The following is a 23,978-nucleotide window of genomic DNA, read 5'->3' on the forward strand; positions in this document are numbered from 1 at the left end:
GAGACTACTCTTCCAAGGAGCTTGGCCATGGGAAAGGAGAGGAATAATACAGCAAATACTTAGAGCAGAATTTATGATCAAGAAGAGGTTCTGTTTTGTTAAAAGATCGTGGAGACTTAACTGTGTTTATGGACTGAGTCTCAAGGACCGAAAGGGAGAGAGAAATTGAAGTCATAGGAGAGGGGTTGCAAAGGATGTAGGAGAGGATAAAATTTATCCATGGGTAGAAAGTACAACCTTAAACAGGAGTTGAGACACCTTTCCCTCTGAGGTCTGAGGAAAAGGAGATTAGGAAAGGTATGAATACAGATAAATATGCCAGAAGTGCAGTTAGAAAGTGAGAGAATTAGTGCCCAGTGGTCTGTATTTTCTCTTTGAAATAGGGAGAGAGGTTGTTTGCTGCAAGTTAGAGTGGGAGCCTCCAAGAGGATTGTCAGGAAGCACGGAAGTCCAGTAGAGGTTAGAAACCAGGAAGACCTCTTCTGTTGATACATGGTTTTGGAATCCCCCCACTAGGTAGACTTAGGCTGCATGTGGGAACAGAGAAGTCCAGGGATTTGGTTGATCTGGGACTGGAGTCTTGTTAGTGAGGAGAGAGTGCAAAGATAATAGGGAGTAATTGAGATGGTGGCCTGTGGGTCTGGACTCCAAAGAGAAGAAACTGAAGATAATGGAGAGGACTGATGGATTAAGAGAGATGGAAGAGTCAAGGAAGGTTTGGGAAATCTCAGTAAGGTGATGGATACTTGTAAGATGAATCACAGGATTCAGTCTCAAAAACACAATGTAGAATGAGAAAAGGAATTCAAGATAGTGATAACTTCTGGGGAGAGAGGGATAGGAGCAGGGTTGGTGACAGACACACATGAGACTTTATCAGTGATGTGTTATGTCTAAGAGAAGGATCTGAAGAAAATTTGGTAAAATACTACAATAAAATTTGGTAAAGTTGGATAGTTGGATAATGAGTAAATGAGAGTATATTTTATTCTTCTCTTTTGTCTCTTTAAGATATTTTGTTTTTAAAAGAGAAGAGGTGTAGGAGTAAAGAAGGAAAACTAGCCAGGTAGGATTATAATCAGGAGTTACAATCCGACAGTAGATTCTTGAAGTTTAAAATTTCAGAAGTGGACGGTCCTTGCACACAGGGGAACAAGGTCTTGAGGAAAGGAGTGCTTGGTGTGCTGCCGCCATTTCTTCTGCCTTCAGTTTCTGCGCCTTTCGCAGGGCTTCTGACAGCGCTATGTTGGGACAAAGCACCCAGAGGTTCACAACCTCTGTGATCCGTAGGAGCCACTATGAGGAGGGTCCAGGGAAGAATTTACCATTTTCAGTGGAAAACAAATGGCGGTCACTAGCTACGATGACTTTGTACTTTGGTTCTGACTTTTGCTGCACCTTTCTATATAATAAGACACCAACTGCTTAAAAAATAATCCATGAGACAGATACGAAGAGGAGCATTTTAAGATGTGTGGTCTCTTTGGAAAAAGGATCAAACTCTTGAACTCAGCATCCTAGATATGTTTGTAAATAAATTCCTGGCATAAATCCTTAAAAAAATAAAATAAAATTTCAGAAGTGGAATAATTTTAGATGATGGTAGCAGCCAAGTTTGCCATGTGTGGCTGGGGCTGAAGTGGCGTGGAGCACATTTGGATTGAGAAGGTCGCAGGACTACAAGCATCGGGTTTTAGATAATTGGTGACATGAGCATTGACATAACCAAGAATCATGACTTGATTGGAGATAGACAGGAAAACTGTGAGCTAGATGCCAAAGTGTTCACTGAGTACGGAAGAGGGACCAGATGATCCGTCATGAACAGTGATGAAGAAGAATACTATCCACGGCGGAGAAGTCATTTTGAAGCAATAGAGGAGAGTTTGGGGAAAGGTTTTTCTCTAAAAGAGCTTTCATGCTTCATCTTCCAGGCTCTCAGAAAAAGAGAAGGAACAGATATCTGAGCAATTGAATGCCCTGAATAAGGCTTACCATGACCTTTGTGATGGTTCAGCAAACCAGCTGCAGCAGCTTCAGAGCCAGCTGGCCCAGCAGACAGAACAAAAGGTACTTTTAGTTTTCTCTCCAAATGTTGGAAGGGTATCTTCTGAACGGTATGACGGCAGCTTTGCTGATTGGGAGTCATGATCACTAGCTTTCCATGACCAGTGTGACTTGATTTTTAACCTCACTGTAGCAGCCATTTGTCTCGTGTTTCTTTACTGGGGTTCCACGATGTGTTGGTCAGTCAAAAATCACTAGAAGGTGCTTACGGCTAACCCGTTAGACCTGGTTCACTGTTGTGTGATCTTCCATTTTGTGGCAGACCACAGTCAAGGAGAACCTAAATGCTATATTATATCTGATCAGAAGGCAATAAGGTCACTCTGTGGCATTGTCACTCAAAAGTTGATAGCCAAGAGTTCTGAATATTGGGAAGTAAAGGCTGTGAACCTCTTCCCCCCATACTTTTTTCCCTGTCTACTAAATAAATGAGAAATGTTAATTTCCAAAAGAAACTGGTGGATTAGCTGCACTGACTGAGACACTGGTTCCCCTTACCCATAGTCGCCCCATCATGTGACATCTTTACCAGTTCCCTCTCATGTTCATTTCCTGGACCATATGGAAGTTGTTAAGTTCCTGCTGGTTGTCCTAAGTTCTTCCTGGATACTTGTGTGTATATGTAAACTTACCATATTATATACATGTGTCTCTGGGATATATATGTGTGTTTGCCTGCTTATTTCCTATGTTGTGAAGCAATGGCCAAATTCCGTGGGGCAGGCCAGAATTGAAGCTCTTGTGGCAATCAGATTTGGTCTAGATATTGCTCAAAATGATATTCATACGAAACATGCTTTGACTCTGGTCATGAACTTTGTGCAGCAGGGGCTAGAGTTGTAAAGACCACAGTGCAGAACCAGCTATGATTTATTTGAGAGCAGATTTCCAAAAAGAACGTGCTGGTTTAACATGCTCTGTGTGAGGTAGCCCACTTCTAATGGCTCATTGCTTCACCATATACGGGAGTACATGAAGAGTTTTAACAATTGCTTGCTGAGAACATTCAGTTCTCATTTTGAAAGGTGGAAAAAGGGGAGAAGGAAAGAAAGAAAGTCAAGCTGCTGAGCACCACTCCATTGAGCATGATGTGTCCCCTGTTACCGTTTGTGTGTTTCATGTGAAGTACTGTTCTGATTAACTGACATCCTTGCTTACAAGTTTCACTAACCCTTTGGAGTTTAAGCACAAATGCACAAAGGGAAAAGAGGACGACCTGTTTGGGGTTCTTTTTTGCAAAAAAAACAAACAGTCGCATGCTGGACGCTAACACCAAGCTTACACTGTGTGTGCGATACGGCTGAGCTGCCCCATAAGGCTCTCTCTCTTATCTGCCCAAGGCACACCCTGCAACCCTGGTAAGTAGAAGCCTTTTATGTTTTCTTTCCTCTTCTCCCTCTGTCTTTTTCTGCTTGTTGAGGTCAGAATGCCCATGTTTGGTGGGGCCGAAATGAATTTCTCTGGATTATTTCCCGATACAGTGATTCCTGCCTCTCCTCCAATTACGAGGGTGTTAGAAAGAACAGCCTTTTCTCTTTGGCTGGACTCCAGGCCTTTTTTCAATACCAGCATTTCTGAGACTCTGTGAACTCATGGAAGAAATTAGAGGTTTCCCCAAAGAATCTTTTCCTTTGTCATATTGTCTGCCTCTGAATAGTCTTTACGTGGATTTTGTAAAAGGAATTTTTCATATATTTCAGAGAGTCACATGCCAGTGGGATTTTTCCTTCAATCTATAAAGACTAGATAACTTGTAGATTCACATAGCATACGTTTACCTTATACAAGTTAAACTCTACATCTGGGTCAGAAAACAGAGGGAGGATGAAGAATAACACATAATATTTTAAGTAGTGTGGAGAATTCTCAGTTATTCCATTATTTGAACAAATACAGTGAGATGAAGATGCGACCCAGATCTGCTTCCTCATTTGCTGTCTGTTCTGCGTCTCCAATAGTGTGCAACGAATCAAGCTTGACGTCCTCAGGGCATGTTTTTAAAATCTGGGGGAAATAGGTTAATGATTTTAAGGATTTCCTTACTATTTATCAGTTTGTTCATTTATTCATCAAATGTTTCTTTAACTGCTGGTACGAGTCCTGGACATCCACTGGGCAAAGTACCTGCTGTTATGGAGCTTACTTCTCACTGAGACAGAAATGAAATGCATTATATAGGAGGCAAGGAAGTGATTGGCAGTTACTTCAGTAAGATCCTCCATGAATAAGTTGAGTTAAATAAGGATCAAAAAGTAACACTGACTAAAGAGGGATAGATAAAAGCATGTATAGAAGACGAAGATAATGCACACTGACAAGAAGAAGTGGAAAGTTGGAGATTAATAAAAGTGATGAAGTGTTCTAAGTGGTAAAACACTGGAATGACTTCATTTCTGAATAACATCATATTGCGATGAAAGGCTTCAAAATAGGAATTCTTCAGAAGCTGTTTTCACGCTTTTTTGTGAGGGTAATTTTGACAATGTGTAAGGCTTGCCTTATTCTCTGTCCTTAGTACCTAACTCCTGTGTAAGATGCAGCTCTACTGTGCTTATCCTTCCTGCTCTTCTGGATCTGACTGGGGAGGCAGTATAATAGCTTGAGATTTAGAGTAAGATCTTGGTTTGATTCTGGAACTCATTCATTTTGTGACCTTGGACAAGTTACCTTATCTCTCTGTACCTCATTTTCTTATCTGCTAACTAAAAATTAAAATAATTGCTTTCATAGGATTGTTGTGAGGTTGTCAGTGCTTAATAAATATATTAAGTGCCCAACAAGTAGTAGCTGTCATCATGATGATTGTACTACCCATTCTAGCCTGGACTAGAAGAAAAGTTATTAGTGGTTCCAGAGTCAAGAGTCCCTAGTCTGCTCCCTCCTTGACTTGCTACTTCCAATTCCTAGAGCTAATTTAACTCAGAGCCATTGCCATGGGACACGCTAGCACTGGCCACCAAGAGTATGACCGCTCCAGTTGCTAAACAGCTGCCTGAGTAATATACACAGGGCCATTTACTGAGCTGCACAGCTGTTGCTGGGCTGCTTAAGTCTCTCTTCGAATCCTGTGGACCCATCACGCTGAACTCATCGGCAGGGAGGTCCTACTTCAAGAGTCTTCTGCGTGGATTGCAACACTGAGAAGTTGTTGTGTGGGGTTGAATTCTCACTTTGGGGGAGCTGGTATGTGTCTGTAGGAGCCTTTGTGGTGATTTAGTCTTATAAATAGCTGAGCTGTCCCCTCACTCTCACTGCTTGCTACTTTGTAGAGCTTGTCACTCAGATATGCTTAATGCTACCATCCCTTGAGTAATCTGTGAACTTCTGGACATGTTAAACATTCTGTAGTTTAGAAAAATTCTTTTTTAGCATTAACACTGCCAGGCTTCAGAATGTTTCCTATAGGTTGGGGCTCATCCAGGCTGGGTTTTTCTTGTGGTCAGAATTTGATATACTGTAGTTCCTTGAATGACTCTTTCCAACATTTGTGCTTCTCTGATTCAGTGTTCTTTTTCATTTTCTCTTGTAGGGCTGCAGAGCAGTTGCTGGGGTGATTGACCTAGGCACAGTGGAGATATTTCCCATCTTCAGAGCCATGCAAAAGGGCCTCATTGACCAAGACACAGGCCTTGTGCTCCTGGAATCCCAGGTTATCATGTCTGGCCTCATTGCCCCTGAGACCAGTGAAAAGCTGTCTTTGGAGGAGGGCCTAGCCAGAAACCTCATTAATCCCCAGATGTACCAGCAGCTCCAGGAGCTAGAGGATGCCCTGTCCTTAATCAGCAGGCTTACTGAGAACAAAGGCCCTCTTTCAGTGGTGGAAGCAATTGAAAAGAAAATAATCAATGAGAAGGTTGGACTGAAAATCTTAGAAGCTCACCTGGCAACTGGAGGTTTCAGTCTCCCCCCTGATGAGAACTGTATTAGCCTAGAGGAGGCTTTTCACCAAGGCCTCATTTCTGCCTGGCTTTACTCAGTGTTAGAGTCTCACCTGAGATCATCCAAGAACTTGATAGACCCAAACACAGCTGAGAAAATCGGTTTACTGGATCTGATGCGGAGATGTATTGTCTACCAGGAATCAGGGTTGAAATTGCTGCCTATCAAGCAATTGGCAGGGGGAATGGTGAGCTTGAAATCAGGCCGGAAGGTTAGCATTTTCCGTGCAGTTCAGGAAGGGCTAATAGATAGGCAGGTCACTGTCCGGGTGCTGGAAGCTCAGCTTTTTGCTGGAGGCATAGTAGATCCAAGAACAGGACACAGACTTACAGTGGGAGAGGCTGTGAGACATAATTTGATTGACCAAGATATGGCCTGTGCTCTTCTCATAAGGCAGCTTCAGACAGGAGGCATCATAGACACTGTCACTGGGCGCAGGCTGACAGTAGATGAAGCAGTGAGTAACGATCTAGTAGCTGCTAAGATTGCACTTGTGATTCTGGAGTCCCTTTGGTCATTCATGGGGTTGCTATGGCCCGAGTCTGGAGAGATTCTCCCAATTACAGATGCCCTGGAACAAGGTATTGTGTCTACTGAACTAGCTCATAAAATCCTTAGTGGCCGACAGCATATTAAAGCCCTATTTCTACCAGCAACCACAGAGATTTGGTCCTGGAAAAAAGCAATAGAAAATGGTATGTTAGACAAAGATCTTGCCAATAACTTGAAGTCAATTTGTATCCCCGATGTGATGCCCCACGTGCAATTAGCAGACTCTTCAGAGCGAAGCAAATTGAACGCGAATCCTGGAGCGGCAGGTGTGCTGTGCAGCAAGGGCCAAACTGAGGGCATCGCAAGCCATAACGAAAAGCTGCTGTTTCATGTGATGACTCACAGCTATATTAATGTGCAGGATGGACAGAGGCTGCTCCTGTTGGACAGTGAGCTGATAGAGGCACTAACAGCAAGAGGTGATCAAGCACGTCCTCCAGAAGTGTTTGGAAGCGGGCATCAGAGACTAGAAGCTCCTGAGAAATTACAAGAATCGGTGAACGTGAAAATCACAGAAACTTTCTGTGATGGGCTGACTGTGAGGCCACGTGAGTTCCAGTTTTCTTCTCGGAGCAAAGAAGATCCTGATGAGGCAAATTGCACTGAAGCAAAAGGCAAAAAGACCATTGTAGAACCAGAAGGGAACCCCAAAAGGGACCTGTTTGTAGGGCAACAAAAAGTGGGAAATCCAAATGTTGATACTTTGAAGGTCATAGATAAAGTCAAGTCAGAGTTTAAAAGGCAATTGTTAGATACCACAAAGGAAGACCAAATAGAAGTATCTACCAGAGAAAATGTCAACAAAGGATTTCTCCTTACGGTACCTCCTGAGGAAGCAGAAGATGTGACTTTGGTGGAGGACAAAGATCCTTTTCCTGTTGAACCACCAAAGGAAGAATGGCAGACTCTCAGAGAGACTTCCTTTATGTGTCAGAAGGAACAAGCAGACACACTTGAAATTGCATATACTCTAGGTGAAACTGGAAGACGTCTCATAAGACCCCAAAGCAAAAAGTCACAATTTCAGGTAGAGAAAACTCTAGTTTTAGAATCGGAACTCAAGTCTGAAAAGGATAAGACTATTCATTCTCTGGGCAGAAAGAAAGCATTAAATAAGACTTGTTTGGGTAGGGATGACCATAAACAAAGTACAGAAGGACACAACATGGCAGGTGGTGGTATGATGTTGTTAGAAAAGACAGACAAGGAAGCTAATGGCAGTGAAACTTCCCTGTCATGCAGTCATCCTTCAGAGTTGCTTGAAGAAGCTACCTTAAATATATTATCTGCACAATTACTAGAGGGCGGTATCTTTCATGAACAGACAGGTCAAAAGCTCTTACTAAATGAAGCAATAGCCCGAGGCCTTGTGCCTAGTCACACTGCTGTGAAACTTTTGGGAAAGCTGAACATGTTTCGGGGCTTCTTTGACTCTCAGACCTGCGAGTCTTTGAAAACTGAAGAAGTCATTGATGAAGGTCTAATGGATGAGAAATTGTTACACAATGTCCTCATGGCAGACAAAGCTATAAGTGGTGTCTTAGACCCTCGTACCCACACACTCTGCTCTGTGAAGGAAGCAGTTGCCATTGGACTTCTTGACACACAAACAGCCACCAGAATTTTAGAGGGGCAGGTGGTGACTGGTGGAATTGTTGACCTGAAACGAGGCAAAAAGGTTTCAGTAACTTTGGCCTCAAATCTGGGCTTGGTGGACAGTGCTGACCAGACAGAGCTTATAAATCTGGAGAAAGCTTCTAAAGGCAGAGATGCTGAAAGAGCAGTCAGGGAGAGATTAATTAGCTTACAGTTGGAAACAACTGGAATTATGGACCCTGACAGCAAAGCCCCTTTAACAGTTGTGCAGTCCATTGACAGAGGGCTTTTGGAGAGGGATGAGGCCATGCGGTTGTTGACAAAGCAGGTGGTAGATGGAGGTATCATTCACCATATATCTGGGATGAGACTTTCTGTTGATAGTGCCTTTAAACGTGGCATCATTGATGAAGATTTAGCCGAGCAACTCAAAAAAGTTGAGAACTTAAGCCTCCGTCAGTTCTCTCATCCTGAAACAAAGGAAACTATTTCCCTGTCTGAAGCCATAAAATTAGATCTTGTTACCCCGGACTTGAAAAGAGAAATCCAAGAAATTCAGGCCTTGACTGGAAGCTTTGTAGATCTCATTTCTGGCCAGAGATTGACCTTGGCAGAAGCTGAAAAAGAGGGACTCTTAACTAATAAAGAAATATTGTCTTCAGGAATGAGGAATGGGATTATAGATCCTGAGAATTACAGAATTGTTCCCTATGCAGAATTAGTAAAAAAGTGTAAGATTGATATTGAATCTGGACAGAGGTATCTAGAAGTAATTCCCTTCTCAGACATTAAAGATGGAGCAAGTGACAAAGTACTTACATTGTCTCAAGCAATTAAGCTTGGAAAAGTAGATTTTGCAGCTACACTGAAGCTTCTGGAAGCTCAGGCAAATGCTGGAGGAATCATAGACACTGCCACAGGGAAAAGATTGACATTGGCATCAGCTTTGGAACAGAAATTAGTGGATGAAAGCATGGTCCGAATTATTGCATCCCGTCAGGTGTTAGATGGAGGAATTATTGACATATTTAATGATCAGAGAGTGACTCTAAAGGAAGCTATTGAGAAAAGACTTATTAGCCCTGAACTGGCAACTATAATCCAAGTAGATACCTTCGAGTCCAGTGATCACCAGGCTCAGAGTGAAAAGCAAGATGGAATTGAAGTATGTGAACTAAAGAAAGAATTTCGAAGAAAGGAAATGTTAATTGCTTGTAGTCAGACTGCTGAAATGAGTTGTGGTAAAGGAGAAAGTGAGAAATTATTTCAAATTGAAAACCAATCTGCACGGAAAAAGGTTAAAGTGAGAGTTTCTAATGGGGAGCAGGCAAAAAAGAGCAGGGAAGTTTCATTAAAGGAATTGGAATGCAAGGGTCAGGACAGGAGATCTTCTCGAGGTGCTAAAGAATCTTTCAGTATCATAATTTCTAGTGATGGTAAAGGTAAATCATTGGGCCAAGGTTCAGTGACACACCCTCACTCAGAAATTTGTGATTTTAACCCCAAAGAGGTGGCTTATAATACCATGGAAAAAAATACAAATGAAGAGCAAGAAAAAATAGTGGCACAGACAGAAATTATTTCTCAAATGAAACAGTTTATATCAGGTCTAGATTCTAAAGAAATAAGGGGAAACCAAGGAGAAATTATTTCAGAAGTACAAGAATCAAATTGTGAAACTCCGGGCAAATTGCCTAGTCAGCAGGTTATGCAGAAACCAGTGAAAACCAGGGAGAAAGGTAAGGGAGGAAAGAGGGAGATGATTGTAGAAGAAAGTGTCAAAACACGCAAACCAGCAGTTCTTTCAGAAGAAAAGCTGAATCAGGAAACTGCCATTAGAGATGACCATGACTCTAATATAGAGAGTCAACCTGTGGAAATAACTAGAAGTGAAAAAGGGAAAGAAACTGATGGGGAGCTGGGATTTTCTGTTGTTGGTGAAGCTGAAGATTCTTCTTCCCAAATGATACCCAAAGGAATTTCTGTAAGAAATCAAGATGCTTTAACATTCTTCAACTCTAATCAGGTCAGTGAAGGAGATGTGAAAAATTTAAGCCTCTGCTTGACTTTAAAACCAGAAGAAAATTTATCTCGAGAAGTTACTGTTGGGACCCAGAGTGAAATACTCTCTTCTTTGACCCCACGACCTGAAGGATTGTACTACCAGGAACCAGTTGGAGAAGCCCAAGTTGCAGACACATCCCCGATTTTCACAACAGACAAGTCTTTCCAAGGAACCACCAGACAGGAGACCAGTTATCATCAAGATTCTTGTGTTACTTTTAAGATTAGGGAAACCAAAGATCTGACTTTCTCATCTAATGAAAGTAAAGAAAAATCATACCAAGAAGTACCTTTTGACTCAACAAGCGCTGTTAAATTGGAAGAAATTAGAGTAGGCTCCAAAGAAGTCAGTTATTTGGAATTCTCAGACAGAAAGGACCTTCATCCTCAGGACAGCAAAAGTGATCGTGAACGTTGCGGAATTCTTGAATCTAAAATAGTAACACCTCAGGAAATAACGGGGGAGAAATTTCTAAAAATGTCAATCCCTATAGTTACAGATGCAGAAGCAGGGTCTTTTGAAGGCATAGTTACTCAGGGAGTTCCCAGAGTTTCAGTGTCTCTTCTCCCAGAGAAACTGTCCAAAGATGTATCTCGAAAAGAGAGTACAGGACAAGAGGATGCCACCATTAGTCCTATTCCAGAGACCAGTGGAGAAGAGATGGTACCCCTAATATCATACCCCACAATGAAGATGGATGAGAAGACACCACAGGAGAAGCTCAGAGAGAGGTCAGAGCCTGGCAGTGAACAAACCCCCTTCATGACTGCAGCGGGGGGAACGAGTGTGAACCCGGAGCCCTTCAGAGCTACCAAAGTAAGTTACCCAGTGGTGTGTTTGTGTGTGTGTGTGTGTGTGTGTGTGTGTGTGTGTGTGATAGCTAATTTCATGCTAAGAGTCTTGACAAGATACTGAGCTTTCATATGTATAATTGTATACATACATACACTTCAGGGCACTAGATGATTCTCTAAGATATAACTTAATCATCATCTGTTTGTAACATAGTTGTTGGAAAATTAGGCAGTGGCTCTGAATGTCTTTCTGAAATTTGCAAGGGTTTTAAGTTAGACACTAACGTTGAAGCTAATTTAAAATACTGAGGCTATGGTACCTGAAGTCAGAATAGGTTTTGGAAGTTTTGCTAAAATGATGCTTATAGATTGATAATTTTGAGCTGCTGCTCCCTGAGGAAATTTAATAAAATCACTTTTTTGTCTATTGATTTGCGACAATTTAGACAAAATAACATATTTTATTTCATTCCATCCAATGTGTAGTAAAAATTTCTATTCTATTCTAAGACCCTGCCTGCTTAAAAAGCAGACTTAAAGGAGTATGTCAGATTTGAGTGAGTTTCCTTTTTGGCTCCACAGAATGTATTTAACCGGCAGCTCTGCCTAGAACATGATGAGAAGTTGGTATCCTATCTGTCTCTGTTACGAGACATTGAAATGAGGACCAAACAAATTCAACCTCTAGAGCTAAACCTGGCAGAACTACAGGATCTGCTGTGTCAGGCCAAGGTAGGTTCCCAGAGACTTCCTCCAGGCCCATCGGCGTGGAGAAAATAAAGACTATTCAGGAAGAAAAACGTGTTCAAAAACACTACCATTTAATGGACAAAAAATAGATTGGAACAGTGTAACTAGAGATCTGTGAAGAACACCAGGGAGTACTAGTCTCACAGAAGCCAAAGCAGAAGAGAGTCAAGGGAGGAGTAGTCGGCAGTGTTAAATACGGTAGGGAGACTGAGTACAGTGAGGACTAAAAGGGGGTTTAGTGCCTGAGAGTCGCTGGGGACCTTGATAAGAACAGTTACAGTGCAGTCATGGGATATAAACTAGGTTGCACTGAGAATAAACGGGAGGTTGGACGGTACGGACAATCAATGTATGTCATTCTTTCCAGAAGCTTGATAGTGCAGGCAAGGAAAGAGGTAGAACACTAGCTAGAGGAGATGGACTAAAAGAGGAATGTTTTGAGTGAATTTTTAGGCTGAGGAGAAAGAACCAATAGAAAAGGAGAATTTGAAGTTAGAGGAGAGAGGAAGTGCTGACTGGTGGAATGAGGTCCCTGAGGACATGGAAAGGCATAGACTTAGACAGCCTTGAGCGGGAGGAGGAATAGCTCTTTGACTGGAACTGGAGGCTGAGAGTTGTCACAGGATTGGAGTCACGATGAGGACAGAGATTGTAGAGGTTTACCAGTTCTCTCAGTGTCTAGAGTGTGGCCTTGGGCAGGGGGGCTGAAGGGGAAATGAGGATCATGCCCAGAAGAACTACCGAGCTCTTCCCCAGCTTGTTTCTGGCTTCTCTACTGAGGAGCAGGATATTGAGGAGTAGCTGAGTGGGAAAGCTGGCTTGGGGTATTTTTATGTTCATTGGTTCTGCTCCCTTGGACTTTGGAGTGGAAGACTTGTCCTTTGATTGACTTATATTGCATAACATTATGTAAAGCATAATGACACTCTTGAAGAGGCAGCAAGTTGTAGTGCAAGGAGCATTGCACTGAGTCAGAAAACCTGAATCCAAGTCTTGGCTCTCTTGCTTATCAGCTGGGCGACCTCAGGGGAAAACAAATTCACATTTTTAAGCACTGAGGAATCTCTCCTGTCAATCCAGGATAATAATATCTACTCTGCCTACTTCAAGAATTACTGTGAGAACGAAATAAACTAGTGAATGTCTATAAAAACATTTTATAAACCCTAAAGCCTGTGTAGGCCTGAGGTGACAGAAAAATATGTTCACAGCTTATTCCTAGACAGCAAGATTTCGAGTCTTGATTTTGGAGGTAACTCCACTTTATGCCCTCAGGTAGTAGACAGGGAGCTAAAGGATCTGTCCACGGTGGTGAGTCAGGAATTGGAATGTGTGAATCAGATTATCATCAGCCAGCCTCAGGAAGTCCCGGCTCAACTGTTGAAGGCTCTAGAAAAAGATGCCAAGAATCTTCAAAAGTCCCTCAGCTCTGTGAGTGACACCTGGGGTTCCAGACTACTCCACCTCCAGAATGCTGCAGAAGTAAAAAAGGTAGCTTCTTGTTTTTATTCACAAAGGCTCACAAACTCTGGGTAGGCTTGGAGAGTTTTATCATCTAATTTGCCATTTATGTCTTAGACTAGAGTTTTAAATCAGTATGAACAGCTAGAAGGCAGACTTCAAGATCTGAGAGCCTGGGTTGGCAATACCCATCTTATTCTGAACAGCAAGGAGCATGTCAATGAAACAGATACCGTCGACAGCCTGAATCACTATCTCCAGCAGTATGAGGTAAGCAGTCCACCAGTTCTCAAGCATGTTTTGTTTGTCCTTTTGAGTTGTATCAATTTTATTTCTCTGCTAGGCAAACTGGTATCTGTACTTGCCTTTCTTAGAAAGTCTGACTTTCCATTTGAGAAATAAAGTCAGCTACGTTTAGTTTTTTAGGTTATCATACCTCTGGAGCTTCTTCAGTGATTATGATTATTTTTCCTTTCAGCTGTACTGAGAATCTGTGGAATGGCCTATGATTATCCAACTTAATCTTCTCTTTATAACTGAGCATCTAGTATCCCTTTTTTCTGTTTTGCCCAAGATCTAATCCTATGCGCACACACCAGTTGTTTTTTTTTTTTTTAATGATTCTAGACTTTCTTTCTTTTTGCTTTTTATTTTTTGAATTTTATTTAATTTTTTTTATACAGGAGGTTCTTATTAGTTATCTATTTTATACTTATTAGTGTATATATGTCAATCCCAATCTCCCAATTCATCCCACCCCCACCCCCTGCTTTCCCCCCTTGGTGCACACACACCAGTATTTTTAAAATTATTATTATTATTTTTTTTTAACATCTTTATTGGAGTATAATTGCTTTACATTGTCGTGTTAGTTTCTGCTGTATAACAAAGTGAGTCAGCTACACGTATACATATATCCCCATATCCCCTCCCTCTTGCGTCTCCCTCCCACCCTCCCTATCCCACCCCTCTAGGTGGTCACAAAGCACCGAGCTGATCTCCCTGTACTATGCAGCTGCTTCCCACTAGCTATCTATTTTACATTTGGTAGTGTATATATGTCAATGTCACTCTCTCACTTCATCTCAGCTTACCCTTCCCCCTCCCCATGTCCTCAGATCTATTCTCTACGTCTGCGTCTTTATTCCTGTCCTGCCCCTAGGTTCTTCAGAACCATTTTTTTGTTTTTTTAAGAGTCCATATATATGTGTTAGCATACGGTATTTGTTTTTCTCTTTCTGACTTACTTCACTGTGTATGACAGACTCTAGGTCCATCCACCTCACTACAAATAGTTCAATTTTGTTTCTTTTTATGGCTGAGTAATATTCCATTGTATATATGTGCCATATCTTCTTTATCCATTCATCTGTCGATGGACACTTAGGTTGCTTCCGTGTCTTGGCTGTTGTAAATAGAGCTGCAATGAACATTGTGGTACATGACTCTTTTTGAATTATGGTTTTCTCAGGGTATATGCCCAGTAGTGGGATTGCTGGGTCATATGGTAGTTCTATTTTTAGTTTTTTAAGGAACCTCCATACTGTTCTCCGTAGTGGCTGTATCAATTTACATTCCCACCAACAGTGCAAGAGGGTTCCCTTTTCTCCATACCCTTGCCAGCATTTATTGTTTGTAGAATTTTGGATGATGGCCATTCTGACTAGTGTGAGGTGATACCTCACTGTAGTTTTGATTTGTGTTTTTCTAATGATTAGTAATGTTGAGCATTCTTTCATGTGTTTGTTGGCAATCTGTATATCTTCCATGGAGAAATGTCTATTTAGTTAGGTCTTCTGCCCATTTTTGGATTGGGTTGTTTGTTTTTTTGATATTGAGCTGCATGAGCTGTATATTTTGGAGATTAATCCTTTGTCAGTTGCTTCGTTTGCAAATATATTCTCCCATTCTGAGGGTTGTCTTTTCATCTTGTTTATGGTTTCCTTTGCTGTGCAAAAGCTTTTAAGTTTCATTAGGTCCCATTTGTTTATTTTTGTTTTTATTTCCATTTCTCTAGGAGGTGGGTCAAAAAGGATCTTGCTGTGATTTATGTCATAGAGTGTTCTGCCTGTGTTTTCCTGTCACACACCAGCTTTTATCAGTGATCTAGAGCATGGGTTTGCAAACTTTTTCTATAAAGGGTTAGATAGTAAATATTTTAGGCCTTGCAGGTGACCTGTTTCTGTGGCAGCCATTCAGCTCTGCTGTTGAAACATGGAAGCAGCCATAGACAGTACATAAACAAATGGTTGTGGACGTGTTACAGTAAAACTTTATTTACAAAAACAGGTGTCAGGCAGACTTGGCTCGGGGACTGTAGATTGCCGACCTCTGATCTCGAGAGATGGTTTTCTTCTTGTTAAACTCCAAGTTACTTGATTCTTTTTATAAGTCAGTGAGAGAAAGTTAAAGATTCTGAGATACATATGAGCCGAGGATTTTCCCCCCATCCCCACCTTCAACATTGTTGTTTCTTTTGGTTATACTTAAGGTAATATCAGATAATACTCACATTGGTTTATCCACGCTCTGCTATAGACATTCCTCTCCTAAAACTCTTTCTAAAGTCAGAGCAGAACTAGAGATGTTCCATCCTATTCCATCCTCTTCATTTTCCCCAGTCTTAGGAGACACAGACCTAAATGTTGTCTGTGGTCAGGCTTCCTTGTATGCAACCTCGTCCCTCTTTATCTTGCAAGAGTTGGCCTGCCTTCTTCCATAGCCTTTTATCCAAATATACCATTGGAGGAGTGAGTAGCATACTTTATCTGTTCACGGGCAGAGTACTAAAAGAAGCAAGGGTGAGAAAAATTTCTACGATACAGTACGAGATATGAAAACAGAGCATCTCATGCATTGGGATCCTTGCCTAGTTATAACTTACACAAATTCTGTTATAGAAAGAGAGCCACAGCCTAAGCCTCATTTTCCTAGTGACAGTTTCCCAAATCCATGTGTTCACACATGAAGGAAGTATAGTCTTGTGATAAATATCCAAGAAGCCCTTCTCCCAGCCTGCTTTTCAAGATTGCTGACTACGCTCAATTTCAAAGTGATAGACGGGTAGATATCTTACTTGTTTTTATGTTCTTTATTGCATCCAGTATAACATAGTTGACGATCACTAAATGTTTGTGGGAAAATTGCATGCTTTTTAATTGTCTGAAAACAGATAAATTCTAGTGTTTAGGCAGTTTTCTACTGCTTTAAAGAAGCAATATAACTATTATATAAGAAAGTCTGACTGTAATCCTTTACAGTTTTAAAATATGTAAGCAACATTATTTACTCTAAAAGTCAAATTTCAGTGAACCAAAAATAAATTGAATATTTTGTCACTTCTGGCCTACCAGGTACTCAGGGCTAGACAAATACAAATAGGTATTTGAATCTAAGGAAATACAATTAGACAGATATATCTCAGACCAAAAATTCATGTTATACTTTCCAAAACTTAAAAAAATACATTTTTTCACAGACACCTGAGATTAGCTGTACTGTAATTCTGGTATTATAAATAACTGAAAGCTTAGTGCATTTAGAAATCAAGGGCTAGTAAAGGAAACCTAACTGTAATATGCGAGGGGTTTGGAGAGGCCAGAAGTGAGAGAGACTTCGGTTTGGCCCTAGAAATTATCAGTGTCAATTATAAAAATGCAAGAAATTAACCTCTGTTTGATCATGTTGATTCTTTGATTAGAACCAACAGCTTCTGCTTCTATAGAGAATAAGAAGTTTCTTTTATTTTTTCTTTTTCTTCCTTTCCCCACTTACCTTAGGATTTGAAACAGCCCATGGCTGAAAGGAAATCTCAGCTGGATGCACTTGCCTTTGATATTCAGTTCTTTATCTCTGAGCACGCCCAGGACTTGCCTCCTCAGCAGAACCGACAGATGCTAAGGCTTCTGAATGAACTGCAGAGGTCCTTCCAGGACCATGTGGAACGGACCGCAGCCCAGGTGGATGCCTTGCAGGGCCGTCTTCAACAGATGGAGCAGGCAGCCCGGCTTAAGGTCAGGCTGAACCAGAAGCTGGACTCAGTTGGTCTCTGGATGTCCTCTATCTTTGGGTTTTCTGGCCAGACGCCGTTTGTCATGATTCCAGGAGCCTGTGTTTACCAGTTTTGATTGGTTCAGGCCAGTTTGGTTCTGGTCCAGGAGGCAGCTGTTCTGGCTGTTTTTCTTGCCGTGTTTTTGGTTTTATGTGTGTGTGTGTGAGAGAATATGTGTGTTTACATGTGTATGCATGTGCAAGTGTTTTCTTTTTAGTGAGACTCTACTGTCACTGTGTCTCATTGTCTCTGACTTTCAAATGAAAATTTTATCCCTAGCCCTTATTTCTCCTACTCTCTCCCTCAGCATTCTCTTGAGGACTGTTAGGAACATTTAGGTACTCTGAGCTCGTGAGAAGAATGGTCCTGAAATCAGTTTTATTCTGGGGCTTTTCAAATGATTAACAGTAAGATTCCTTGACCACCTTCAAACAGCTGACAAAAAGATTTTTATCAGAATCATATTAATTTTTTAGCACATTTGAAATTATTATTTTCTAGCACCGTTCTTTACACTGTTGTGCCCAGTGCTTATTCAGTTATTGGAAAACTGTGTGTAGAAGCACTCTTGATACATTTTGGGGGGTGGGGGGAAGCAACTAATCATCTCACCACCTTCTATCACAAGCCTCTTCTTGCAGGACTCAACATAATTGCATTAATGGTAACATCATAACCTTATAATACCAAGAATGATGCTTATGCCATTTCTGCTGTTTGAATAATAAGTTGGAATTCAGCAAGATGATACTAGAATTGTCCTTGTCACCAGCAAAACTGTCTCAGGGTCTCTTTTATTAAATATTGTGCAAAGTAGAATTGAGCTTTTGAGTCAGGCTTAAAGGATATTAAAGGCTTAAAGTCAAGTCTCTATGTCCCTTATTACTGCTTAGTTGTTTCAGCTGTATTGAATTTGAAGTAAAATACTAATGAAATATGTTAGGTTACCTTCCATATCTGGAAATTTGCAGTGTCCTCACTTGGGAATTTATATAGCCTGGTGTAGCTTATGGATAATTAACGAAATAGCATTGGTCTGGGCCACCTTAAGACACAGCCCACCTCCAGGATAGGCGCCTGAGCTGCAGAAGGTGATACAGTTGCATGTGAACATTCTCTCTAAGCGTGTAATTAATTCCACAATGTTTATTAACCTTGTTATTGTCAGAAATGCTCTGCTTCTCTCTATATTTGCCCTGAATGCATGTGTATGTCTGTGTGTTAACTTGTTTGCTTTGCTTTTTTCAGATTCAGTCTGCACCCATCCTAACCCATGAAGATCCTGTTTTACAGCTGAAGAACTCTTAGGAGTTCTCTTCCAGAGCCCTTCTATTTGTCCTAAAGAGGGGGAGAGAGGGCCAATTTGGGCACCTGTTTGTAAGTGCAGGTGACTAAAACACCATCAGAAGGTAGAAACTGGTGGAAAACGGTTCTAGAAGGATGGTCAGGAGAACACATCATGCTCAATTGCTCAATCAGGTGCTTCAGTGTCATGCGACTGAGAGGTCTGGAGAAAGGATCAGGCACAGAAGTGTACTCCCTCCTCCCCTTGGGCTGGCTTTTCTCTTGGGTAATGGTATAGACACCTGAAGGACTGAGCCCGTTGCTATTCTGGGGCAGTTCCCTTCTCCTCAGAATAGCCAAGCCCTTCATGCCTGGCATGTAATCATTCCATTTAATGGGTGTCTGCATTTGTGAGACATTTGGTTTATATAAAATCAGCTCAATTACTAAGAAACTCAATTAGCTTATAAATTATCCAGTTTCTTGATTTTTACTCCTAGTCTAGTCCTTCTAATTTTCCATATTATGACTTAACATATAGTGTATCATCCAGTTCCAGTAGAATTGATCAGAACCGCTAATTTATTATTACCACCAATATCATCTGTGGATTTTAAGCATCTGGGCTCTCTGTTCTCCATTTCCAAGGATAATAACAGCAGTCTGGCAAAGGAGCTTCCAGACCAAAACCTGGGAGCGTTCTCACCCCAAATCACCGCTGATTATAATCCCGACCATAGCCCAAGATTAACAGACGATCCAATTGAGGGGAGCTTTCTGAATATGATTTCTGTGCCTTTTCCTCCTCGAGTCTCCCACCAACTTTTCCATCCTTGAGATATAACCTTCCTATTTTACATTTCAGAGAGTTATCTTGTATTTATAAAATGAGAATCATTAATTGTCTCTTGGCCCCTTTGCATTTTAACTAGACCCTGCAGAAACAACAAAATACCTGTCACCAGAAACTGGAGGATCTTTGCAACTGGGTAGGACAGGCAGAAAGAGCATTGGCTGGCCATCAAGGTAGAGCCACCCAGCAGGATCTCTCTGCTTTGCAGAAGAACCAAAGTGACTTGAAGGTCAGTAAGAGCTAACTCATTTTTTTCATTCCTTCAAGTATTTATAAAGGCTTGCTATGTGCCAGGCACAGTGCTTAGTGCCAATAACATAATGGTAAACGTCCCTGCTCTCATGAAGCTTACAGTGTAGTGGAAGAGACAGACATTGCACAAATAATCACGAAAATGAACATATGATTTATTCGGTATTATAACTATAAAGGAAAAGTTACATGAGAACACATAACAGAGAGACCCAATCTTGACTTGGATATCAAGATTACCTTAAAGAAGTGTCACTTAAACTGAGAAACAGAGGGTACGTAGGGGTTGATACATGAAGGTGTGGGAGGAAGAAGAAAATTGCCAGGCAGAGGCCTGTACATCAGTCTGGAGGTGGGAATGGGGTCGAGCACAATGTATTCAAGAGCTGAAAGAAAGCTAGTTCAATTGGACTGCGAAGAAAAAAAAGGAAGATTAGTGAATGATGAGTCTGGAGGGTAGGACCCAGATCACTCTGGGCCTTATAGGCTACATTAGGATTAAGGAGCGATAACCAAGAGAGTTATAAAGGACCAACCAGGCCTCAACTCCGCTAGAATCCTGTTGTCAACTCTTCTTTATAGAAGAATGATCTCTTTGAGGATAACTCATTGCAGAATAAAAATCATGTTTGTGGGCAGTCTCCTTTTTTGTCTTCACTAAATATCTTCTTAGAAATTTAAATTTAAATTTTACTTAGAAAATTAAATATTAAAAAAGTTTCTTAATTAAAAAGCATTTAAAATTTTATTATCTCCATTGGTTTAGGCATAAACCTTAAGCAAATTATACTCAGGGACATACGTCAATTGCAGATAATGTCATCTTAGTCATTCATCTTCATGCTGTTGAGAGGTCTTAGAAGTTCTAAAGTTGAAGCCTCTGCCATCCTGTTTTCATGTGTTAAGGATTTACAGGATGACATTCAGAATCATGCCACCTCATTTGCCAGTGTTGTCAAAGACGCTGAAGGGTTCCTGGAAGAGAACCAAACCAAGCTGAGCCCCCATGAGTTGACAGCTCTCTGGGAAAAACTTCATCAGGCTAAGGAACAGTATGAGGCTCTCCAGGAAAGGATGAAGCTGGCCCAGAAGGAGCTGGAGGAAGTGGTGACCTCAGCCTTACAGCAGGAGACTGAAAAGGTAACCAGACTGCTATGATGCTTGGTGTTTTTCAAAAAAGAAAATTTTGGTACCTACACAAATAAAAGGTAATGAAGGGAAACTGCTTTACAGAGAGCATAGAATCACAAAAAAACGGTTAATTCAGGAGCAGATCTGTGAGTCAATATTTATTTTTATAAGAAACATCCTGAAGGACTTTAAGTTAGGAGTAGTTGGTAGTGAGTTCATATTCCAAATCATCACCATCATCATCATCATCATCATCATCCTCGGGGAAAAAGCAAATGGCATATTTCTAACATGAATCTGGACTGGTGATCCAAGGGTACTAATGAAAATACCTGGGCAGTCTTAATGGGCCACAAGCTATCCTCAAGCTGCCACTATAGTTTCAGTGGGAAGTCATGGCACTGGGATAAACCTAAAAGAAGGTTAAGTCTCATGGTCTTCTGCACCCCACTCAGCACTGGCTTATTGAATCAAAGTTCTTTTTCTGGCTGTGAACTTGTACACTAATGAGGGAGGCAGAGAATGTGGAAAGAGAAGTAAGTTACCTGAAGATGAATTCTGAAATACATGAATATATCACTTGGCATAACCTGTTTTATTAAAGTACTTGAAGAGTCAGAAAATAGAATTTGAGAGACAAGTTTCAGAATTCAGTGCTCTACTTGGCAGAGAAAATGCTGGGAGTAGTCTGCATCTTCCTTAAGGAAAAACAGACAGGTAATTGAGTGTGACTGTGCTATTTTTTATCCTACCAAGGCAGTGTATAACTTCTGCGTACCTAGAAAGGATTCCATAAAGCTTGGAGGTGCCAGGACTAAATCATCTCTTAACAAAGCCCTTTCAAATCCTGGGATTTGCCGCCCTCCTGCTCCTTTATTAAAAGCAGTGAGATATAGATCAAATTTAGGGATTGTTTTAAATAATTATTTTTCAACAGATTTAGAAAATGCTTATTTTTCTTTGTGGGTGCAAAGACTGTTTATACCCAGCCTTAGAGCCTCTTCTTTTTTTTTTTTTTTTTTTAAGCCTAAATGTCTTTGCTTTTACCTAACCTTTGGTTGATAGCTGAGTATCTAAGGCCTTCTCACTAGACTCCCCCTGTGGCTTTCAGAGTAAAGCAGCAAAGGAACTGGAAGAGAACAGGAGTAAGATCGACGCTCTCTTGGATTGGCTGACTTCAGTGGGATCATTGGGTGGACAGATGGAGCAGCTGTCAGGAGATAACCTGGAGAAAGGAGCCTTGGATACCACTGATGGTCACATGGGGGTGAACCAAGCCCCAGAGACGCTGGGCAAGCAATGTGAGAAGTTGAAGGTGAGCATGTTAGCTTGTTCTTACAATGCTGGGTGAATCTCTGCTGCCCTGGGCAAGTCACCATAACCTCCTGCCCTAAATCCAGTGAGCACTTCTCAGTTCATATCTTCTTTGGTTTCTCAGTAGCCTTGACAGTCTTGACTACTCCCCTTGAAATAGTTTCTCCCTTGTTTCCATAACACTATCGGCCCTGATAACCCTCCTCCCTTTCCTCTGGCCAGCTTTTGAAATACTGATATGCTTCCAGGTTGTAGCCTAGGCCTCTTCTCGTCTTCAGAATATATTTTCCTTGGGTAATCTCATCCACCCATGACACTTCACTTCCCATTTGTACTAGTGGTTTCCATGTATATATTTGTCTCCAGCCTAGATGCCTGCCCTGAGCTTCAAACCAGTGTATAAATCCATCTGCCTATTTGCAACTTGGAACCACAAGCACCTCAACCTGAGAAATAGACCTCCTATTTTCTAAAATACCCCTCCCCCATTGAACATGTTCTCCTTCCTATAGTCCCACTTACTTGCCTGGACTAAACATCATCCTAGATTCCTTTCCTTCCCTCACTCTCCCATATTGAATCAGTCATCAAATCCCACGCTTCTTATAGCTCTTTTAAGGTCATCCACATGTTTTTATCTCCGTCGAGATATTATTGCAGTTCAGACTACTATCAGCTCTCACTTGTGTTATAGTAACTTCAACTGGTCTCCTTGCCTCTTGGCTTTTACCCTCCAATCCATTCCCACACTACTAAGTGATCTTTTTAAGATGCTGTATCCCTGCTTAACCCTTTTAATAGTTCCCTGCTGCCCTCAGGAAACTGTTTCTTACTCATCTCTACTCATCTATTCATTCAGCAAATATTGAGGGCCTGATGCATGACAGGTATTGGAGATAAACCAGTGAACCAGCCAGATCCACCATCTCCAAGACATTAACTGATATGCAGGCATATTGTGTTACATGATTGAAAGACTATTACATATTTAGGGAACTTAGAAAACACACGGATCACATATGTTAGTGATACCTTTATAGCATACAAAATTGGTTTAGCTGAAATGCTTCTGTTGAACAGCCTGTGTGGGCCATTGCCTTATTTTGTATTCTTAGGATTTCTGCCTCTTGCATGCTACTTCGGTGCTTGGAAGATCCATTGTAGTGTGTACCCTAAAGCCATGGCAGTCTTGGCACAGAGCAGAAATGGTCCTGCTGTCACAGGGGCTTCCTGATACTGCTTGCTGGCAGCTCCATCTAGGAAGGACACTGTCTTACCTGTGGGTGGATGAGAGTGGGGACATCTGGGCAGTATACAGACAAGCTGTAGTACTGCCCCTTACTGTCTCTTTGAGCAGGATATATTTGTCACCCCAGCTTCGCTGAGATGACGTCGGAAGCTGAAGCTATCAGGTTGCTGTTGTCCTTCTCTAGGGAGTTGCATAAACAGTATAGATAGTTAAGAACACTTACTGAGCTCCCGGTGACTTCTGCTAGACTCAGGAAGAACATTTTAGGAACAAAACCAAGCAACCACAACTGTCCTAAAAGAACTTATGTTCCACTGAAACAGAAAAAAGGTCTACATGTCTGTACATAGACATAACACATACAAATAAAACGTACAGATTACCTATACTATCCAGAAATACAGTTTGTTCTCACTAATATACAAATTGTTTATTTAAAGAATTAATTTTCCAACATTTTTTCTAGTAGGGACAGTCTTCAAGGATATGTGAATGACATATTTCACAGCTTAGCATTTGCAGGTTTTATACTGTCATATGTATGACTTATCCAGTTTACTGTCTGCTTCCATCAGTGTGGGTAGTTTTAGTTGGCCATTTGTACCTTCTCTTAGATCTGG

At 41.2% G+C, this 23,978-nt stretch overlaps 1 protein-coding gene and 1 pseudogene across 6 annotated transcripts in view; both read left to right on the forward strand.

Moving 5' to 3' along the window:
- MACF1 (microtubule actin crosslinking factor 1) overlaps positions 1–23,978 on the forward strand; it is a 328,417-nt gene that overhangs the window by 192,565 nt on the left and 111,874 nt on the right. For all 6 annotated transcript variants that reach the window (XM_068539571.1, XM_068539573.1, XM_068539572.1 and 3 more), the window contains 9 exons: positions 1,935–2,070; positions 5,597–11,035; positions 11,596–11,745; positions 13,039–13,254; positions 13,342–13,494; positions 17,004–17,237; positions 19,492–19,641; positions 20,571–20,804; positions 21,907–22,110. In XM_068539571.1, coding sequence (XP_068395672.1) covers positions 1,935–2,070; positions 5,597–11,035; positions 11,596–11,745; positions 13,039–13,254; positions 13,342–13,494; positions 17,004–17,237; positions 19,492–19,641; positions 20,571–20,804; positions 21,907–22,110 — 6,916 coding nt within the window. The remainder of the gene's footprint in view (positions 1–1,934; positions 2,071–5,596; positions 11,036–11,595; positions 11,746–13,038; positions 13,255–13,341; positions 13,495–17,003; positions 17,238–19,491; positions 19,642–20,570; positions 20,805–21,906; positions 22,111–23,978) is intronic.
- LOC137761689 (cytochrome c oxidase subunit 7C, mitochondrial pseudogene) lies at positions 1,244–1,436 on the forward strand (annotated as a pseudogene).

Source organism: Eschrichtius robustus, chromosome 3, assembly GCF_028021215.1.
Source record: "Eschrichtius robustus isolate mEscRob2 chromosome 3, mEscRob2.pri, whole genome shotgun sequence".
Classification (NCBI taxonomy): Eukaryota; Metazoa; Chordata; class Mammalia; order Artiodactyla; family Eschrichtiidae; genus Eschrichtius; species Eschrichtius robustus.